Source organism: Taeniopygia guttata, chromosome 5, assembly GCF_048771995.1.
Source record: "Taeniopygia guttata chromosome 5, bTaeGut7.mat, whole genome shotgun sequence".
Classification (NCBI taxonomy): Eukaryota; Metazoa; Chordata; class Aves; order Passeriformes; family Estrildidae; genus Taeniopygia; species Taeniopygia guttata.
Window position 1 is genome coordinate 54950320 of NC_133030.1, and position 20955 is coordinate 54971274.

General features: G+C 38.2%; 1 protein-coding gene across 14 annotated transcripts in view; it reads left to right on the forward strand.

Annotated features, from left to right (window-relative positions):
- Positions 1-20955, forward strand: part of MARK3 (microtubule affinity regulating kinase 3) — a 62120-nt gene that overhangs the window by 32863 nt on the left and 8302 nt on the right. For 3 of the 14 annotated variants that reach the window (XM_030275052.4, XM_030275055.4, XM_012574129.5), the window contains 11 exons: positions 1473-1529; positions 2456-2692; positions 2789-2908; positions 3612-3711; positions 3975-4087; positions 4587-4740; positions 6241-6458; positions 11697-11800; positions 16414-16578; positions 17313-17570; positions 19942-19968. In XM_030275052.4, the coding sequence (XP_030130912.1) occupies positions 1473-1529; positions 2456-2692; positions 2789-2908; positions 3612-3711; positions 3975-4087; positions 4587-4740; positions 6241-6458; positions 11697-11800; positions 16414-16578; positions 17313-17570; positions 19942-19968 (1553 nt within the window). The remainder of the gene's footprint in view (positions 1-1472; positions 1530-2455; positions 2693-2788; positions 2909-3611; positions 3712-3974; positions 4088-4586; positions 4741-6240; positions 6459-11696; positions 11801-16413; positions 16579-17312; positions 17571-19941; positions 19969-20955) is intronic. The other 11 variants (XM_030275063.4, XM_030275059.4, XM_012574137.5 and 8 more) reach the window with 7 other exon arrangements.

Genomic DNA, 20955 nt, shown 5'->3' on the forward strand with positions numbered 1-20955 from the left:
AAAGCAGTTCAGGAGTGAGTGGTGATGGTGCTATGTCTCTGCAATCCTGAATAAAGCCTGAGGTGTTTGTCATGCTGTCAGCGCTGGAAGCCCCTGCAGGGTGAGCTTGTAACCGGTGCTGAGGTAATGGTAGCAGAGGAAACCGAAAGGATGGGACATGTGTTGGCATGGGAGCACTTTGGCAGTTTCAGTAACTGAAAAAGGCTGAACTTGGAGTCTGAAAGAGGGAACCAGTACATAAAGGAAAAAGCAAAACCAGAAGGAAGGTGTAGGGAATGGAAATAGCACTTCATCTTTCCACCGTCTGCTTTCTAAGGTGACATTTTGCATGTGAGTGATTCAATATTACAGGGCACAAAGATCACTTTGGTGCTTAAGTTTCAAATACAAAACTTACTGGTGCATCAGTTATTTGACCTACCAAGATCCTACCAACATCTTTCATGTGCTCTAAATGCTGAAGGAGAGAACCCTTGCTCCTGTACCAGTACAGGGGATCCTTACACTAAACTGGTGATCTGATCAGGAGTTATTTTCTTGTAACAGTAATGCTACCTCATCTTTCTTCTGGGGAAGCCTTCTTACTCTTGAATGAAGACTGAAAATATATTTATTTAAATGGAGTTACTATTTTTATGTGCACTTCCACTTATTTTAAGAAGTCATAACATCTGCCTCAATTCTGACCATGCATACATGACAAAATGTGTTTGACTGCATTTGTGGTTGTGTAAGAATAATACTTTATCCAGCTTTTCCATACATGTGAAGTTCTGAAGCAATGCTTATGACTCTAAGAAGCAATGTACTATGACACTGCACTCTGTAAACAGCTTATATAGTTTGCTATATAAAGCAGGAAAAACTTTATGATATTTGGAAATTATCATGGAAGAAATTATTCCATTATGCTTGAGAGACATGAGACAGTTTTTCCATTGAACTTGCTATGGTACAAAAAATACAATACACCATATGCACTTAGACAGCAGACCTCTGTCAGATGCATAGTTGCTTCTCATTGCATAAATTTTGACAAACAAGCTGTTTGTAGTTTCTCGAGTAACCAAAGCCCATTTCTTACCCTTTTCTCTCTGGCATGGCATGGAAAATCACCTTTGGAGAGGGCCTGGAAAACCTCAGTCTAGGGGGAAAGCTTTTATAGGTGTATACAGTATTGGAATGGAAATACTTCAGTAACCTTTCTGAAAGTCATTGCTTCTACTGGTCTATAATTAGCCCCACAGGAAAAACAAAATCCTTGTTCAAGTATAGGAGAAGGCAAATAGATCAAATAACATTGAAGTTATTCAGCAGCTTTTTCCCAAATATACTGGTCACTGTAGGAGTTGGTTATGTAGCTCTGACTGGATAACTTCATATCAACTTCAGTAATAAATGTTGAAATCCTTGATTAAAGCTCCTGCTTTTTTGAGATGTCACTTACATAATTTGGCTTGTTTTCTATCCAGATAGTATCTGCAGTGCAGTATTGCCATCAAAAGCATATTGTTCATAGAGATCTCAAGGTGAGTAGGAAAAAGTGTGTGTGCAGTGTATGTGTGTCAGCTTCTGTACCTGTGGGTGTGACCTTTATTGTTTATAAAATACAATTTATACTGAGCTTTCTGATTTATTTATTTATTTATTTACATATGTTATAGCGAGTCTTGAGAAATATTTGCAGCTTAGAACCATTTCAAATAAAAGGAAGAGGATTTATAATAAATTTATAATTTATATGCAAACATTTAATGGCTGCTGAAAGATAACCTCTCCCCCAGTGGTCACATTCAGATCTGATGCAGGTCAGTGTTAGCTGAGAAAGCTTTTTATTTTTATTTTTTTTTAAGTGGTAGTTTGGTAGCAATATGACAAGAATTGATGTTGAACAGAATGAATTACCAGTAGTGATAATGAAACTGAAGTATGGCTTCTTTGTAGCTTGGCATGAAACAGCATATCTCTTCTTTAAACTGTGCCTTTTATATTAATAGTACTGCTACGTAGTTTGTCCAACTTGTCATAGCTTTGTAACTTATAAAAAGCAAAAAACAATACCACCACTAAAAAAAAAAGTGCACTTGAAAAAACTTTAAAGGTTATGTTTATTGCCAAACTATTACAAGAATACCACATGCTATCAAGTATGGATAGTGAGACTGTATCTTATTTTCACCTGGATAGATCAAAATGTAAGATACATTGTTGTAGAGAAAAACAGATGGTAACATGTTTTCCGGCAGTGCAACAGCTCCCATAGTCTGAAGCCACTGTACAGACATTTTTAAAATGGGGTGTGCTAATGACTGACTAAAGCACACCTAAAGATCTTGCAAGGAAGGGAATGTTAATGGGTATTTCAGCTTCTTGCCTTTTAAGAATGAGTAAAAGCAACCAATAGCATTCTAAATCAAGTGTTTTATTCGTCTACAAACCATTCTTTCTCTTCCAGGCTGAAAATCTATTGCTAGATGCAGATATGAACATTAAAATAGCTGACTTTGGTTTTAGCAATGAGTTTACAGTTGGAAATAAACTGGACACCTTTTGTGGCAGCCCACCATATGCTGCTCCAGAGCTCTTTCAAGGGAAGAAATATGATGGACCTGAAGTAGATGTTTGGAGTTTAGGTGTTATTCTTTATACTCTTGTGAGCGGATCTCTTCCCTTCGATGGACAGAACTTAAAGGTAGACTATGCTGGACATGTTTATCTAATATTTTATCTAATATTATAAGTGGCTTGCTGCTTACAACTTACTGTCTGTTCTTGTTCTGTTTCCAAGGAACTTAGAGAAAGAGTGCTAAGGGGAAAATACAGGATTCCTTTCTACATGTCCACAGACTGTGAAAACCTCCTCAAACGTTTCCTGGTGCTAAACCCAACAAAGAGAGGCACTCTAGAGGTAATTGCACAAATGAGGTGCATCAGAAGGCTCAACATGTTTTACATTCTGCATTTTTGAGCTGTAACTCATTCTTTTCATACTATTCCTATGCATATTTGGGGTGGGTTTTGGGGCTGTTGATGAAAGCACATGACTCTTCAAAGATACTGTTTACTGGGGTTGTAATACACCTGACTCCAGTTACTTTCAAAATCAATGTGTCCCTACACTTTCTATGTCATATAACTTCTCCTGGTGGTGAGCTTGTGGATTCCTGCATTAATGGATGATCCACCACATTGTTTTCGACATTTTCAGTTGTGAACTGGAGGTATTGGCTGTTGTAGTTGCCTTTTACCTGCCTTTTGTACCCTCATGGAGGAGTAAAGACCAAAACAGGGCTTCCATGGACTTCTGTTGGTGGAGCTTGGAATTCCAAGACAGGTCAAAGTTGTCACACTGCTCCTGGTCTGTATTGCAGGCTTTTGGCTCTCACCTGTGAGATGGAATACAGCTGACTGGGGAGGAGCTTGGCTTGATGTGCACAGCTGATTCTTCTCACTGGAGCAAAGCAATAGGTGCTGGAAATGTTCTGGAGAATAAAAACTAGGAAAGACCTTAGTGTTCATTGCATAGAGAAGTTGTTCTTCCCACAGGTTGTTTTCTTTGCTTCTAAGTGTACTGTACTAACAAACCTTTTTTTTTTTTTTTTTTTTCATAGCAAATTATGAAGGACAGGTGGATCAATGCAGGGCATGAGGAGGATGAGCTTAAACCTTTTGTTGAACCAGAACTAGACATCTCGGACCAGAAAAGAATAGGTAATTGAGTACTTTCCAGGACCACAATACTGTTTGCATGGTGTGGGAGGGTTGTTTTTTTTTTTTTCTCCACCACCACTCTGTATTTGTTTGACATTAGGAAAAAGTAACTAATCCTTTAAAACTGATACTTGATCAGGTTTATGTTCTCAAAATTAATAATTCTAGTTTAATGCTTTAGATGTTCCATCCTTTCTCTTGAACACTCAGCCAGCCTGAACATCAGAGTTTCAGTTACTTACAGAATGTCTGCTTGGTTTTAGATATTATGGTAGGAATGGGATATTCTCAAGAAGAAATTCAAGAATCCCTTAGTAAAATGAAGTATGATGAAATCACAGCTACATACTTACTCCTAGGAAGGAAGTCATCAGAGGTAAGTACCATTCTTAAAACTGCAAAGAAGCAAATCAGAAAGTGTCCTTAGCACAGTTAGAAGCAGAAATTAAGTCAGTTACTGTAGGCATTGCATTCCTGCACAAAAATCCATTGCACTTAAAGTCATGTTGTTCTACTCATAAGCAGTCCAAATTAAGCAGATTTGTTCTCAACTGATTTTGAGCCAGTAAACTCTTGCCTTTAGGCTCTCCAGAACTGCCCTGTTTGCTCAGCAGTTTCTGTCCTGGCTAGTCTAGGAGCTGAGGTGTGAATGTGCCAGCTGTAGCTATTTTAAGAGAGACAAGGAGCAGGACTGACCAACCTGAAAAAGTTCTTGCATTGTAGATTACCTTTCCATACAATGCTGAAAGGGCTCAGCATCAGTAAGCTGCTCTTGGTCATCTTCCACCTTCCCTGTTCCTGCTCCCAGAACGTGGTGCATGTTTTAATCTGTTTTGTCTGAACTTTTTGTTTTAATACTCTCGTTTGTATTGTAGTTGGATGCAAGTGATTCAAGCTCCAGCAGCAATCTTTCACTTGCCAAAGTTAGGCCAAGTAGTGATCTGAACAATAGCACTGGACAATCTCCTCATCACAAAGTTCAGAGAAGCATATCTTCTAGCCAGAAGCAGCGGCGGTACAGTGATCATGGTGAGCATTTCCCATTTTCAGGCTTGCAGAGTACAGTGACTTCCAGTTCTGCTCGGTTCTGGATTTGTCTCCATTCCCCAAGTGTAAGGAGCATGACAACAGCATAGTTCACAGCATTGTGGTTAAATATTTTGGTGAATAACTGATTTTTTAAATTAGTTTTGTTTAAAAGCCTTCAAAAGAGCTTTTAGAGGAGCACTGAATACACCAACTTAATTCTCTTGTTCTGCCTTGTGTTGTCCCTTATATTCCTGACTGTGCTGGCAAAATCTTGTTGCACAAATTGAAGGGAATGTTGCAACCCCCTTTTTCATTAAAAGCACAGCACTCCTCCCCCATGCTCTTGTATGTCTGTTCAGCTTTTGTTTTCTTTTGACACTAGTAGGTCAGCTTCTGTCTAAAACTTGAAGAAATGTCAGTTTGCCAATATTTCTGGTTTCCTGTTTCCTGAGGGTAGTGTCATTTGGTTGTCCCTCAGGAATTCAGTTTCTAAAGAACAATGACTCTGACAAACTTAAACTCTTCTGCTTAATGAGAGTGCAATATAGTAGATTAGGATTTTCGAAACGTCTTAAACTTCCTCCTGCTCAGACACTTAACTCATGAAAGGAATCCCAGTTTAGGCCTACATTCTCTGCATTCAGAGGTTGCTTTCCTTGGGGAGTCTTGGGGATGCCAATTATGGGGGTTTTGATACTTGTAAAACATTTTTAGCTACATATTATGTATTTATATGTTTATGTATTTCATTTATATCTTTATATGTTTATGTGTTCTTTATATGTGTGTATATGCATACATATGCTTTTTGATTAATTCTTATTAAAACATTTAACTAAGAAGTTGATGTAACTTGATATATCCCCTTCAGAGGTGTGAGAGGTCAGAAAACACCATCCTGACACACCCCACAGACTTTACCCGGTGTCCAGGAGGCTGTTACAGCCAGAGGGAGCTTGGCACTGTTGAAGGGGCTTCCTGATTCTCCGGTGTCAGAGCAGTTGTCTGTTCCTGGCACACGTGGGGAGGCTGGTGGTGAACCACTGCCACTTCTGCAGGAGCACAGACCAGCAGCCGTCAGTGCTGCCCCAGGGTTGTGTCACCAGCTGCCTGTCTCAGGAAATTGGCTTGAACAGCTCTTGGCAGCACTGTGCTAATGAGAGATGGTCTGGTTTGAATGAGTCAGTTACTTGTTAAGTGTCTTTAAGATGTCTTTAAAGCATTTTTCTAGCAGGCCAAATGAGAAACCTTAATGAAATTCGTGGAACTTTCATGGAAATCAAGTTGTACCTTCACTTTTGATTTTGTTTTTCCACAATATTCTACTGTCACCTGAAATATATCTGTTTCAATAATTTAATTATCTCTTTTGCAGCTCTGGTTCCCAGTAATAACTATGTTGGTTCTCATGTGTGAATACATTTCCATTGTGATAAAAAATAGTTACTGAACTTGTGAGAAGAAAAATCCTTTTCCTGTTTCTTTTGTTTGTTTTTTAAGCTGGACCATCCATCCCCTCAGTAGTGGCATATCCTAAAAGAAGCCAGACTAGTACTACAGACAGTGACCTCAAAGAGGAAGGAATTCAGTCAAGAAAATCCAGCAGTAGTGCTGTTGCAGGAAGAGGAATTGCACCAGCCAGCCCAATGCTTGGAAATGCCAGCAATCCCAATAAGGCTGATATTCCTGAACGTAAGAAAAGTTCAGCTGTCCCTAGTGTAAGTAGAAATGTTTATTTATCAAAACCATTAATTTCTTGAGACATAGAAAAATGTTAAACTTGTGATTTATTGGTGGTGCTGATTTTACTTTTCATTTATCAAGAGAAAATGTAGGTATTTTTCCTTTGCAGTCTCAGCTATTCACATTACCTCTTAACAGTCTTGAAGTAGTCAGTATGCATAATTAGCATTAGTAGTTCTTGGTAAACAGACATGATTTGGGTATTAAAAAAAAGTAAAACCATAGAAAGGTAGTTATGTTACTCCTGATATCGCCAACCACTTCTCTGTGGCCTCTGTACAGAAAAATGAAATCTCTATTTTTGTTATCCTGTTTTGTAGTTTAATGTGTATAAGGAGCCACCCAATCTTTGTCCTCAAACATTACAATTTTAAGTCATAATTATGTTGTTAAGATTATCAAAGAAATGTAGTTCTAAAAATGCTTCAAATATATATTTCAGCCTGTATTCAAAAGGAGTGTGCCTGGCTTTTGTCCTTGTGGGCTTCCTCCACCTGCCTCTAAACCACAACAACAAAAAAAACATTTAAAGGAGCAAAAGTAGTGGATGTTCATGGTTTAGCAATAGGCAGTGTGCAAAAAGAAAGAAAATCCTTTGTTCATTTTGGCTTTAACCTGTGTTCACTGTGGTTCCTCCCTCAAAGGCAAAGTTGGAAATCTGTTTTCCCATAATGCTTCAGTCATGTAACATTTCTAAAACTTCGAGATTTTGTGTTGAAAAACTTCCTTCTTTTCAGAAGAAAAAAATTCTCAGTCCTTTTGTTCAACTTGTTCAACTTGCAACAGAACTTTTTTTTTTTTTTAACTCATCCCACCAAGTTGTCATAGTTCTTTGGTCATATAAATAATTAGCACCATTACTTACAACAAATGAGAACATAACTTCCTGAGCTGTAGGACAGTCTGAAGCAAAAGAAGTGAAATGAAACTTGTTTTATTTATTGGCCCTGTACTGTCAGTTGGCTCAGTGGCTACTGGTGACTTGGCTCAAGGATATCAGCCCAAGAGTTTCCCTGGAAAAACACATCTTCTACTGTAGCAGCTGTTATTCACAAATGTGAACAAGAACTCAAGATTCTCAGGGACTCTTTTTATTTTTGTGGTTCTCCACTGTTTCCCTTTGTTCTTGATCAGTTCAGAAACCATTCAGATTTGGTTTTCTCTTAAAAGACAATTCTGAGCTATTGAATCTCAACATGGTAGGATAATCAAATCAATTTTGTCCTACATTGGACTTCACTTGGTGCCTTATTCCAAAGATTTGTGTCACAGTTACAACATACTTTACATTCAGTAGCTTTTCATCTGCTGTTCTGTGCCACACCCAAATATTGGGGATTTATTCCAGTAGGCTTACTTCAAATTTCTTACTGGTGTACCTGAAATAAAATTTCAGCTCATAACCATGCGATGCTTCCCTGACTCAGTGCGCAACTGGTCCAGCAGATCTTTTACTAGCAGTGATACCAGGTGGTGAACAGGAAATCAGATTTTTGTTGTCACTCAATAATTAGTGTTCAAAATTGTCTCTCTTTATAGCTCTTCACACCAGACAGTTCAAACTCTTTTTTTTTCTTTCCTTTTTCTCCCCCCTGCAAAAGACTGCAAAGATGAAACTTTGGCTTTCTGGTTGTTGGGAATGAAGGGAAGCATTGAGTTTTTACTCATTTCCTGCAGCTGAGTAGGGAATTCTGTTTCTTACAGTGTTGGCATGCTTCTAGAAGGAAAAAAAATATAGGAGTTACCATATTATCCTGAGGTTGAAAAGGGTTTGAGGTGAAAAGAGTCTGTTTTACTGAGCACTGAAGTCCTGGAATCTCTAGTATGATGAAAAAGCACTGAAGAGATGGAAAAATACCCTATAAAAACAATTAATATTTTGACAGAACAGCAAAAGCAGTAGAGCCAGTCCTTGCTGGAGACCCTTAGTCAGATGTGTGCTGCTGTTATTGAGTAACAAAGTGTAAAAGGCTGCACTTAAGGATAAGAGTTGTGCTTGGAGAGCAGATAGCTGAGTCTGGGACTGGAGTGAGGGGCTCCAAGTTGTACTTCTAAAGTTGACAGAGTGTTTAAACTCTTGTAAACAAAATTGTTCTGCAAGCTGAACAAGTAGACATCAAAAATCATCAAGCTATTTGGGCAAATACCAAATTAATAATGTAAACCTGCTACAGATTTTGGATAGTTAGCAGGAACTGGTATATCTATGTTTTAATAATTCCTTGTTTGTTTCTTAGAGCTTTGGATTTTTTCCTCAGTGCTGTAATAAAGCTGTCCCAGAACCTTTAGAATAACTTTGAGAAAACTGGAATAGGTGGTACATTTGAAAAGTCATCCAGGACCAAATACCATAGCAGTGCTCTTAACTAAATAGATTGGTTCACTGTTGTAAGTCAGAAGCTTTTATGAAAGTTTTTCATCAGTCCTTGCCTTGGTGTCTCTTAATGGGAAATAGCCTGCCTGAGCAGTGCACACAAGGCTGTCTCTAGGAAAAGAGGAGGACTCTGTACCACAGATTCATCCTTTGTGCTGAGATTGGACCTTGTGCATGTGCTCACAAGTCTCAACATGTGCTGTGCTGTGTCAGCTCCTCCTGCAGAGAAGGCAGACGATGCCATGAAGATGAACTTAGGCAGCTAACCCTGACCCTGGGAGTTGTCATTCCATCAGGGAATGGGGTGCTGCTCACACCAGTTTCCAGTGCTGTGCACCTGTGCTATTTAGTCATGTCCAGAGATTAACAGTCTGTAGACTGGCTGAACAAAAAGTCACAGCTGAAGAGCTTCCTTGATGAATCGTGAAAGGTCATACACTAGAAAGTGTAAAGGCCCCAATACCAAGACTATTCTTGCCAAAACTGAAATTTGAAACCTTGAAGTACTTAATCTCTTCCTCTGACCTCTGAAATCTGAATCAAACAGGAAAAAATGTATACTGATGCTTCCATCTTTGCATTTCAGAATGAGCTGGGAGAGCGTGTCCTTGCTGTCTTCTCATTTCAGATATGAATACCAAAACTTGTCAGCTCCCAAACCTGAAAATGCATAGTCTTAAAAGTCTGGTCCAGCACAAAGATTGCAGTCTTGTCTTTCCAGATGTGCCACATGACAGTACACTGTAATGTTATGTGTTGTTCTCTCAAGGGAAACTAACACTGCATGTTCAAAGGGAGCAGGTGGAAAGGAGGAAGCCACTGATTATTGTGCTTATTTCCCACCAGAAGAACAGTGTTGGATATTTTAGGTGCTTTATCCTCTAGTATGTTCAAAACACAGAACAAAATGATCTGCAAGCACTAATAAGCAATATTTCACTGGTTTGTGAAGCCTCCATAAAGTGTCCTGCCCAAGAGCAGAGAAATAAAAACTCACCGTAGGTGCGCAGCTTTCATTGCTGGCATGCTTAATAAAGAGAGAGGAGTTTAGACAGTGATAAATGTCAAAGTGGAAGAATTGGTGGTGGGGTTTTTTTAAATAAATGTATATGAAGTCAAGGCATGTATAAGGAATAAAGTACAAGGAAAGGGCAGGAAAGCTTCTGCTGATGTTTGACACATGCTTATCCCTAAGGAATATCTAGTGAAGAATACATGAGAACCCTTCAGACAGCTGCATGCATCTTACAATTTAATTAATTGTTCTGCCCATCTAAAATAGCCTCTGTCTTTGTACTTTTTAACATCAGGAGGTTGTGCACTTCACTGTTGAATTTTAATTTGTACATTTGTGTAAAAAGATGTGTAACAAACAGGTCATCAGTCTCTTAAACAAGGTGGCTTCAAGGTTAAGTAGCTCAGGGAATGTGTTGCTTGAGACTCCCTAGATTGCAGATATTTTGCCTTAAGGCACTTGGTATTTATTGAGAATACTCCACTTTAACAGTTTTATTTCAGGTTTGGAAACAAAAAAGGTTTGGCTACTCTGCTTTTGTGCTTGAACTAGTTTTTCCTTTCTTTTTTTTTAATCCTTCTTGCCATGATTCTCTCCTGTGACCATTTATGTGAAACCTTTTCTTAATGCTATTTTTAAAATCCGCTGAGTTTCCCTTGTCCGTCATAGCATAATTCTTCAAAGAACTCCAAAAGGTTAGTTGAGCATGAAGTCCCCTGCCTGATTCTTAGTGGCCCTCCTTACTCAACATGTGCTTATCCAGGTGCTGACCAGTCATTCCCTTAAGCTGACCTCTTCCAAGACTTTCCCCAGCAGTGATGTTTGAAGTTTATAGCCTTTTTTGCTTCCTGCTTTGCCCCGTGATCCTTTTCTTTAAAGAAAACTTTTAAAAGTTTTTTTCTACTTTTTCAATCATTTGCAGTTTCCGGTGTTTTGTTCTTGGGGTGGGGAGAGAAAAATACAAAGGCTTGCCAGCTTTTACTTCCTCTACGACCTGGGGGTGCATGTTTGTCTGGACCACCCTGCTTTTCCTACAGTAATTGCATCTAACTTTGTATAATTCTGTTATCTGTGAATTACCTATAGCTTCTCAGTCGTTCCTGGAAAATTGACCGCCAACTTGGGCATATCTCCACCCTCTTTCTCTGTAAAGACAGAGGCAAAGTAATTCTATTTCTTTTCTCCCCTCTAAAGTAAGGTCTGTAGTTTAAGTCCCCCTGGTTCTCTTGTCCTCAATGTATTATGCTTGTATTGAAATGTGAATTTTAAAAAATGTCTTACTAAAATTCTCTGCAATTTGTCTCTTATTCTTCCCTGTTTTTAAAACCTGTCTAGTGTTTCATAGTATCTTAATATTTAAAAGTCCATGTTTACCTTCCCACTGAATTTTACCACGTTTGTTTGTTAAGTCTTTGCTTTTCCTATCTTGTTTAAGGGTATGATTTTAACTTAAAGGAAAATTCTTCAAGCTACAAGTGGTAAAGTATTTCAAAAATAGGCTATAAAGACACAGGCTATGCCAATGTAGAAGAATGTTGTATATACTCAGAATTTGTAATTCAGAACATTTGTAATTAAAAACATTAAAGAATATTAATTTTGAGACATCAATATGAAATACAAGAACAACTTGTTAGAATTATTTTTTCTGATTGCATTACTCTTTACAAGTACTAGATGGAGTTTGTATATTAAGTTATTTAATTATTGTAAGTTTTAGAGCTGTGTAGAACAAGCACTAAGTAAAAAGCCTTAAATTATATGCAGACTAACCTCAGAAAAGCCTTCTGTGGGGAATAACAAACCTATGTTTTTTAATTGTAGAATAATACTACCCCTGGAGCAATGACACGGCGCAACACATATGTTTGTAGTGAAAGAACCACTGCTGATAGGCATTCAGTGATACAAAATGGCAAGGAGAACAGGTATATGAAATGTCTTCCTATGGTGTATGTCCCTTGTCTTCTCCTTTCCAAAAAAATTCTAATGCCTAATTTAAAAATAAGTGATATTCTAATGTAATTCATAATGAAAGGTGAGTACAGATCTTTGGTTATGCAGCGCCTGTAAGTATGTTGGGCCTTGGGTTTTTTTCCTATATTTAATTTTATAATCTTTAAACTTAGAATGTAAAAGGAAGTTTCTAATTTCTGGTTAAATGCATGAACTGTTTGTAGCAGCCTTCATCTTAAATCTGTTGTGAACTCCTGTGGCCAATCAGCATATGCTTGCAGAAGAGCCTTGTTCAGTATCAGACTACAACGTCTATCTCTATTGAGCCATTCTCTTTCTATATTTCACTCTAACTCTGCTTCACTGAGATTATTTGAAATACTATTTTTGCTGTAAAGTCTCAGGGAAAAGGTAATTTTTTCTGAGCAAAGATGAAATGGTGACCCACCATTGTCTTGGACTAACAGTGTTCCTTGCTAATACTGTGGCAGTCTAATTATTTCCTAGGATTTACAGAACTCAGCTGCTTCCCTCTTCAGGGTATCTCCATATTCTGAGTGAAAACAGTCAGAGAAATAATACATTTCTTTTTAATTTTCTGAATGAAAGCCTGAGTAGAGCAAGCAGTGGAACTGGACCTAACAACTGTATGTATTGGCACTGTGGTCACATCTACTGCCATCCTGTGTAGACTGAGAAGAGCTGTCAGAAATAATATTATAGTGAACATAGGTATCAGGTATAGAGTAGCAGTTGGGAGGAAAACCACCAAATTTCCTGGCTGGCTGAGGTATTTTAATTTCCAGCCCTTCTTGTCAGAATTTTACTGCTGTCAAAAGATGGTAACAATTAAGTAGTTAACCCTTGCCAGGAGAGCACTCAGCTGCTACTTAAAAGAATGTGTACCCCTCTACTATGCTTCCCAATTTTCTCCAGCTCTTCCTGATATTATGCTATTTTGTAAAGGGTGGGAAGAAAATACCTATTTTCTAACTTGTGTTTATGCACAAATTTTTTTCCCTCCTTTTGGCAGCTGATGAGGAATTGTGATGTTGAATGGAAAGCCTGTCTAGTCCCTGTTTGATTCCTGGAACCTAGGGATAAAGAACATGATTTTGACCATGTCTCTTCCTCCTAGCTTTCTGCAATTGGAAAGTCATTAAGGAAAGAGTCAAATATAAGTTTGAAGACTGCCAAAAGTGTAGTTGGCCAGCTGGGCCTGCAGTCACTGTCTTACGAAGTACAGCACAGTTCTTTGCTACTGTCCCTTAATGTGTCTGTCTCAGCCTTCACTGGTTACTCCTTGTTAATGTTACCAGGTTGTTTAGGTTAAAGCTCACCATCCTTTCTCTGATTTGATATGTTAATAGCTTTTTTCCTTTCCAAACACTATTTGAAAAAATGAATCTTTCTATCCATAATAGTTTTGATAATTTTTTATTACTGGATGACTTGGTTTAATACAATTTTTGTTCATCCTTAAACTAATATCTTGCCACAATTTCTTTATTACATTTTTAAAAGCTACTAGATATTGTTTACTATGAATGCTTGATATTTAGATGTTCCCTTAATTTGGGAGCAAGTTCATACTCATAAAGAACTATCTTTTGAAGCAATTTTATTTCCCCAGCTTTGAGTTTCTCAGGAAACTGATGTTTTTCTGCTTTGTCACATATACACCTTAAACTCAAAGTTAAAACTGAGTAGCACTTGATAACTGTATTAGTTGTGGTGTATATTCATAATTGGTTATCCATGTGTAATTTACCTTTTATTGTCAATATGATCTTTAAACATAAATTGCTTTTTCTACAAACAAGCCTTATTTGGGTCATTTGAAATGTCTGAGAATTTATATTTGCACAGGTAAAAAATGTCTTTATAGCTTTTACCGTGTATTTTTTGATTACTACATTCATTAATTTTGATAGAGGGTTAAAAAGAGAAAAGGTAATGAGAATGCATTGCTTATTATATTACAGTTGGAGAGCTTTCATTGTCTGAAATACTTCAGTACTAAACTGCATGTTCATTTTGGAATAATTTCAGAATTACTGTGATTTGGCACAATTCAGAATTTACATCTGAATGTATTTTGTTGCTGTAACTGGATAAAGCATTGACTGGTCACATAAAATGCAGGAACCTTTATTGCAGGAAAGTCAACATGGCAATTGATGGACTGGCTCTTCAGAATTAATCTTTAATGTTACTGTACTCTCAGCTTGGCAGAAAGTAACTCTAGAAACTTATTCTTTTTTCTTCTGTAAAGCATGATCTGAAGTTGAACCTGGGCTTTGTACATATCCAAGGATTAGTTAAAAATTACTTCTATGCTTTTGAAATGTCTGTTGGTGGCAAATGTTACAGGCTAGAGTAATTGCTGTAATTGGTTTATTACAGATTAGATTTTAGATTTTCCATAGCTACTCAGATACTGACTGTGACTCAGTGAAAACTTGGGAGACTTACCATAAAAGGCAAAGTGCACACATTTAAAATCTCTATTTTTCTTCTGTAGCAAAAGCATTAAAAAATTGCTTGTTCTGCTTTTATCTTCCACATTGAATTCTGAGAAGGCACTATTTCTGAAAGTGTGGACACTTTAAAGAATCAATAGTCAGTAAGTCTGATGTTGAAGAAAGTAATCTTGAAGACCCATGCCAGACTGGTAGAAGCAAAGAGTTCTGAGTCTCCCATCTCTGCTTTAACACATTGTGTGGCTGACACAGGCATTCTGCTGGAGACAACTCTGTTGGCTTTCCTCCAAAGCCTGAGCATTAATTAACACACTTGGGGACTCACGAAACACTCTTCATAATGATAGGCAATTGCTTTAAATCATTTGTAACACAAATGATTTACAACAGCTTCAGATTTTTAATAAGCCTTGGCAGTAACTGGTGATTGTTAGTTCGCTGTTCCTGTGTTCCCAGGCTGGGAATCCAAAGAAGCTGATTTCTAGCAAAGCATCAGAGGAGGAGAAGGTCCTTTATTGACACCTTTAGATGTCACATCTTTGGAGGCAGGTGACTAAAAACTTGAGTCTTGTGTTGTAAAACTAGATTCTTTATCTTTTGAAGTAAATATAGAGGAAATGAGCTGGAAGAACTTGAGAGACTAGTGACCAATATTTTGATTTCAGGGTATTGGTTTTGAGATGAATGTTCATTTTTTGAAAATTCCTTAAAACCCTGGGGTAATGTGAATGCTGGGCCTGTGTTAAAGGCTTCATTGTAAGTAGTGCTTGTAGTTGTCATCCTGATGGATTCAGCATTGTTGAGATGCATGCATGACTCAGATGAAGTTTTTCAGATCCTGAAAAGTTAAAACCAAACCAAAACCAAGTATGTTTTGCTAAGCATTTTAGCTAGCAGATCAGATGTCTGAGCTGTGTGGTGTTTTGCACTGGTGCTTTGGCAACCAAGCCTGAGAAGTGGAGGAGCTGACACTTGTAGCTGCACTAGCGTTCTTCTCTCCAGAGTCTGATGTACCAGAATTCGGTAACAGGACTTGAGATGTTGTGTGTAACCAAGAAGTAACTTGGAAGTGGACATGCAGTGTCATGAAACTGTCACTGAGAATTATTGTTTTCTCAACCTTGAGCAAAATTTCTGAACTAGAGCTGTCTAAATTTTAAAACAAATTTCAGACGAATGATGTGGGATGTAGTCTGAAAGGCCCAAAACATCTTGTGGCTTCTCATTTTTCTCCTATCCGTATCATTACTAGATAATGTGAAGGCTGCAAAGAGTATTTTGGCCTAAATAAATGACTAAACTTAATGCTCCTATGCTTCTATTTGAACGTACCATGCAGCTGGCAGCTTACTGGCCATTCTGCTAAGACAGTGCTCTATATTTTCCTTCAAAGCCTGAATGGTAATTTGGAGAATTTAATGTTCATGGTCAAAGCAATACAAGATGCTCTTCAACAGTCATTCTTTCTTTAGAGAACAGCTAGCATATTCAGTGTCTACTACACACACAGGTTCATTATTAGCAGCCTTTTTCTTTTGGCCTCCCTGGAGTTGTTAAAGATCATGGTATTTTTGGTTCTGATTGTACCTATGAAGTCTCTCAGTTATCTCATGTAGATTTGACAGCTTCCCCAACTTTCACTAATTTCTTTTAACATGGATATGTTCTGAGAACAAAGGATTCTGCTTTAGTAATGGAGCTATTATGCGTCTTTTGGAAAGTGCATTTGGTGGGGGTTTTAATGCATTGTTTACTCTTAAGAGCAATACAAGTTACATCAGTGCTTTATCGTAGAGCTTTGGCATAGAATTCTGAGTTATTCAGGTTCTGTACATCAAGGAGGGTATCACTGCAAACTAATGCTAATGGTAAGAGTGTGGTCACTTACAGATGTCCAGTGCCATGTAAGTAAGGATGCTCTTTAAGGGGAGTGTAGGGCAGTTACTGCTGTTACATAGAAGAGGAGGGCTGTTAGAGTTCGTGTTCTTTGATAAACCAGTTAATAGAAGGAAAAGTTTGCTTTTTTTTTTCTATGCAGTAGTTTGTTGTTGGTCCATCATGCTCTTCTTTCTGCCTCTGCCTGAACCCAAACCCCCTCGCAGCCTGACAGAAATGTTCGCTTACGCAGCTAGCCCTGCTTCAGTTTGTACCACATCCTTCTCCAGTGTTCGGCTGCGACATCAGAAGTCGATGTCCATGTCAGCCTCTGTGCACACGAAGATGATGTTGCCTCCAATAGACAATGGCGCAGATAACTTCAGGCCTATGTAAGAACCAGAAATCGTTGTGACACTAACTTATACCCACTGCTTCTTAACTTTGTGCTGTGGAATTTTAGTCCTAGACTGTTCTAGTATATTTTGCCCACAAGATGTGTGTTTCCTCATTTTTTTAGTCTCGTTTACATTTGTCTTGTGGTGTGTCAGGCTGTCTGTGACATAATCCTGCAATAGTGAACCTTAATTTTTTTCCTATTGTTAGGAGTATTGGACATTCCCTATTGTCAAAGTTTGTGGGAGACTTAAAATGTGTATCCCGAAGGACTTCACTGCTTGGAGCGGTTCGCTTGTAGAGAATTTTGTGTAGGATACTTTCAAATTAGCAAGACTTTCAAAGATGTATGTACAGAATGTGGAGGAAGAGACATTAAAGTTACCTATTCTCTTTCCTGGGAGGAAACTTTACTGGTCTATTCTTTTATCAGTCTTCTCAGCGAAACTCTGTAGGCCTGGTTTATCTGGTCTTTTCCGGGATATTCCTGTTGCACTTTTCTGCCTATGTAGGTTTCTGTTTCGGCAGCCTCTTAATCCTAACTTCTTGCAAGTTTTGATTCCATACAGTGCTGTAATAATGTTGGTATTCCCAACCTTGGCCTATATAAAAGTGTCTGCTTATGCTTTACTGTAGAACGTAGTGTTTTGTGTTTCCTGCTGAGCCGCAGTGCCCGTGCGAAGGCGTTCTAGCATCGTTTTTTTGTTTGTTTGTTTGTTTTCTGCCCTAGCACTATTCCCGATCAGAGAACTCCCGTTGCTTCAACCCACAGCATTAGCAGTGCGACCACCCCTGACCGTATTCGTTTCCCCAGAGGAACGGCCAGCCGGAGCACGTTCCACGGGCAGCTGCGCGAGCGCCGCACCGCCACCTACAACGGCCCGCCCGCCTCGCCCAGCCTGTCCCACGAGGCCACGCCGCTCTCGCAGACCCGCGCCCGCGGCTCCACCAACCTCTTCAGCAAACTCACCTCCAAACTCACGAGAAGGTAAGGCTCTTCAAATGCTACTGCGCCGTGTCTGTCTTTTCTTCCTTTTTGTAGCAGAAATACTCCATTGCTTAGGTGACTTTGTCCACATTCACTGATAAATGGCTGAAGTTCGCTAACTTAAAATGCAGTTGCTTATGATTTTTTCATAGGTCTATTTTGGTTACTGAAGCCATTTGTTTTTGGGAGTTGAGTCAAATGGGATTAAATGGGAGACAGTTTGGTCTGTGCTGTTCCTTCTGTGCTCTTCAGCCTCATGTCTGAGGTACGAATGCTGCAGAGATGAAACATTTCAGCTCAGCTGAAAAGCTGCCCAGTGGCTGCATAGTCCATAGTCCAGGAGCCCGGTCTAGATATTTAATGTAGCATTAGAAGCTCAGGTTGTGTTTCCCAGTCACTTAGTCCATTAGTGTTTCCAGCATAACCTTGCTGGCAACACAGAAATAGGAATACCACAGGTGAAAAGGTAGGGGCAGGAGACAAAAGCTTCTGTTGGCAGTAACGCTGTCACAGGCAATCTTAAAATAATGGCAGTATTAGTGTTTCAGTCTAGGTAGAAGTCTGGTCAAACATGGAAAATTTTATTCCTACTTTGGCCTTTAGTTCATGTGCAAATTCTGTGTTAGGTGTGAAGGTGTGTGGTCCAGCCAAAGCCAAACTTCAGCAGGTCTTGCTCCTGCACTAACAGTTTTTATTCTAACTGAACTTCTAGTTTCAAATCCATGTATGATTTAGATTACTTACTACAACCCTAAAATTGAAAATTGAACGCTAAAATTGAAAATTATGCTTTTTTCTTCTGCATTTAAAACTTGTCAGTTCCCATACCACATACTTCAGACCACTGATCTCCACAACTTGCATTTGCAGAATTGAGGCCTTGTTTGTCTTTGCTTTAAGATAATCATCAAGCTTTTGTACACTCCTTATCAGGTGAAGTTTTTTGGACTAGATCATTCTGATCTTGCCCTGCTGACTTTTGTTTTAAGCTTATACCACGTCAGCAGCAAGCCATTTCCTTCCTGTCTACTTTATGACCATGGATGCCTCCCTCTCAGTATCCCCTTTGCAGTCTCCCATTCCTACAAAATAATGCTAAGCCACACTCCAGTTTTTCACAAATGGGTTATTTCAGTTGAGAGAGGGAATTTCTTTAAGCATGTAGAAGTTGCTTCTTGGCAATACAAGAACATGACAGTCTAGCCTTTGATAAATGTTTTCATTTGCTCAGTTCTCTGCCAGGTAACACTTCTCTGGGAAACTGTGCTGTAGGAAATTTGGTTTGGGTTTTTTCCTTTCCTTTTTATGTTGAGAGAGAGAACTTTAATTTGAATACTCTTTAAGTGTTAAGCCATCTGCTTTATGTCAAGTGAAGTCTTAATCAGCCACATCCTTTTGGCACATCTTTCTTTCTGTACTTTTGTTTGTAATATCCTTACTTAATTTTCCATTTGACATTCCAAATGTGGACACTCAAACTGTGAACATGCAAGCTTTTCACTCAGTTGTTTAGGCAGCATTCAAACTTCTATCATTACCTCACAGTTTCAACTTTTGCAGTGCAGTGTGGTTTTCTTGAAGAAGTCTTTCCCCACGACTTTTGACAGTAGTTTAAATTCCATCTGGACTTGATTAAGTAACATGCAGTTGTAATACAATAGCACAGTTACAGATGATTGGTTTGCTCTTGGAGAATTTCTTGCAGTTGGGGCTCTGTTATATTCAGTGCTGTACAAACTACTGAGGAGGTGGATAGTGCCACTGAGGGACACGGTTATGTTTCTTCCTGTTAAATAATTTTTTTAAACCTTATTACTCATTAATTTATTGTAGCATTCTCCATGGGGAAGAATTCTTTTGGTTATGAACTACTTATGTTCTGGTGTAGGCAATTGTTATAGCTTCTGCCACTAAAATAGCTAAATATTTAAGGCAGTTTTTGACACAACATGGCTGACCTAATGTTATGAGGAAAGGAAGAAATCTAACTCTGAAGATACTCAAGATATAATTATGGTAGTGTTACTGATTTTTGCTTTCTATGGTAAATATATAAAGAAAATACAAACATATTTTTACCTGACCTTGCAGATTTTGAGTTTTAAAGTGTTTTGATACCAGTACATATTTTAATTCATAATAAATACTGGTTACATATTTCCCAGAAAAAATTGAATGTAACAGTGCCAGGATGCCAGGAATTTGACTCTTCAGCCCCTAAATCATCTGCCTAATCTGAGACTATATTGAAGTGTAATTTAATTGTGCATTTAAAATGAGATCTTTTTTGCATGTTTCACTCTAAATGCCTTTTTCAATTTATTTTGTACAAATTTTTTGTTAATTATTATTTTGGCTTAATTTCTTTTAGAAACATGTCATTCAGGTTTATCAAAAGGTAGGATTTATTTATATTTAAAAAAAAGTGGCTCCTGCAATTAACAAAAGATTTGGCTTTTCTAGCCTTGGTTTTCTGAAAACTAAACTTCCTGCTGAGAACTAAATACTTTCTTTCTTCAGAGGAAAGCATAGAATAAATCCATTAACTCATGATGATACCTAAGAATCTGTGGCACCATCTGTGTTGTATAACAAGATGCTAAGCATGCCTTGTGAATTCTTCTTTCTTTGATAGAGTTGGTAGTGCCAAAGTAATTCTGTTCTCTGTACTAATACACTTAGCATGCTTATGTTTGAAGAATGAGGTGTTTGATAACAATGATGAAAGCATAAACAAAACATAAGGTTGCAATCAAATAAAGGTAAGTGTTATTGAATTTATCTCTCTGTTTTATGATGTTGAAGAGAAAAAAAGGTTTGAAGCATTGCCTGCAGCTGAGCACAGCTGTGAGTTGAACAGTTCTGTGTGAAAGATTGAATGAAGATTCAATAGCTGTGTATTTATTTTAACACGGGGTGCATTTGTTGAAGTGAATTGCAGCTGAAGTGCAAATAGAGCTCTTCAGTTATAAACAAAAAGTACAACATTTATGCAAATTTATCAACAAAAGGGAAAAGCTCAGAAGTCTGATTCACATTTCAAGCCAAAGGATTGAATTTAGTTTTGCAATTTGGGAATGAATCAAGCTGCTGTATTTCTCATTAATCCACTCTGATTCGTGAAATTGCTTATGCAATGTGCAGGTAAATTTCCCAGTAGAGTTTTGTAATAGCCTGTTTAGTTGTACCACATCTGGGAACTTCTGAAAGGGTGGTACTTCCAGTTTCCTACTGCTGATCAAAACCAGGGAGATGGGGCCAAAAACCAGGCATCTGTTTTAACCTTCAGAACACAAGGCTATGCTTGTGACTGTAATTTGGAGTTAGACCATTTCAAGGATTAGGGAGTTCTGACATATGTAAATTGCTGCCTAAATGTGGATTT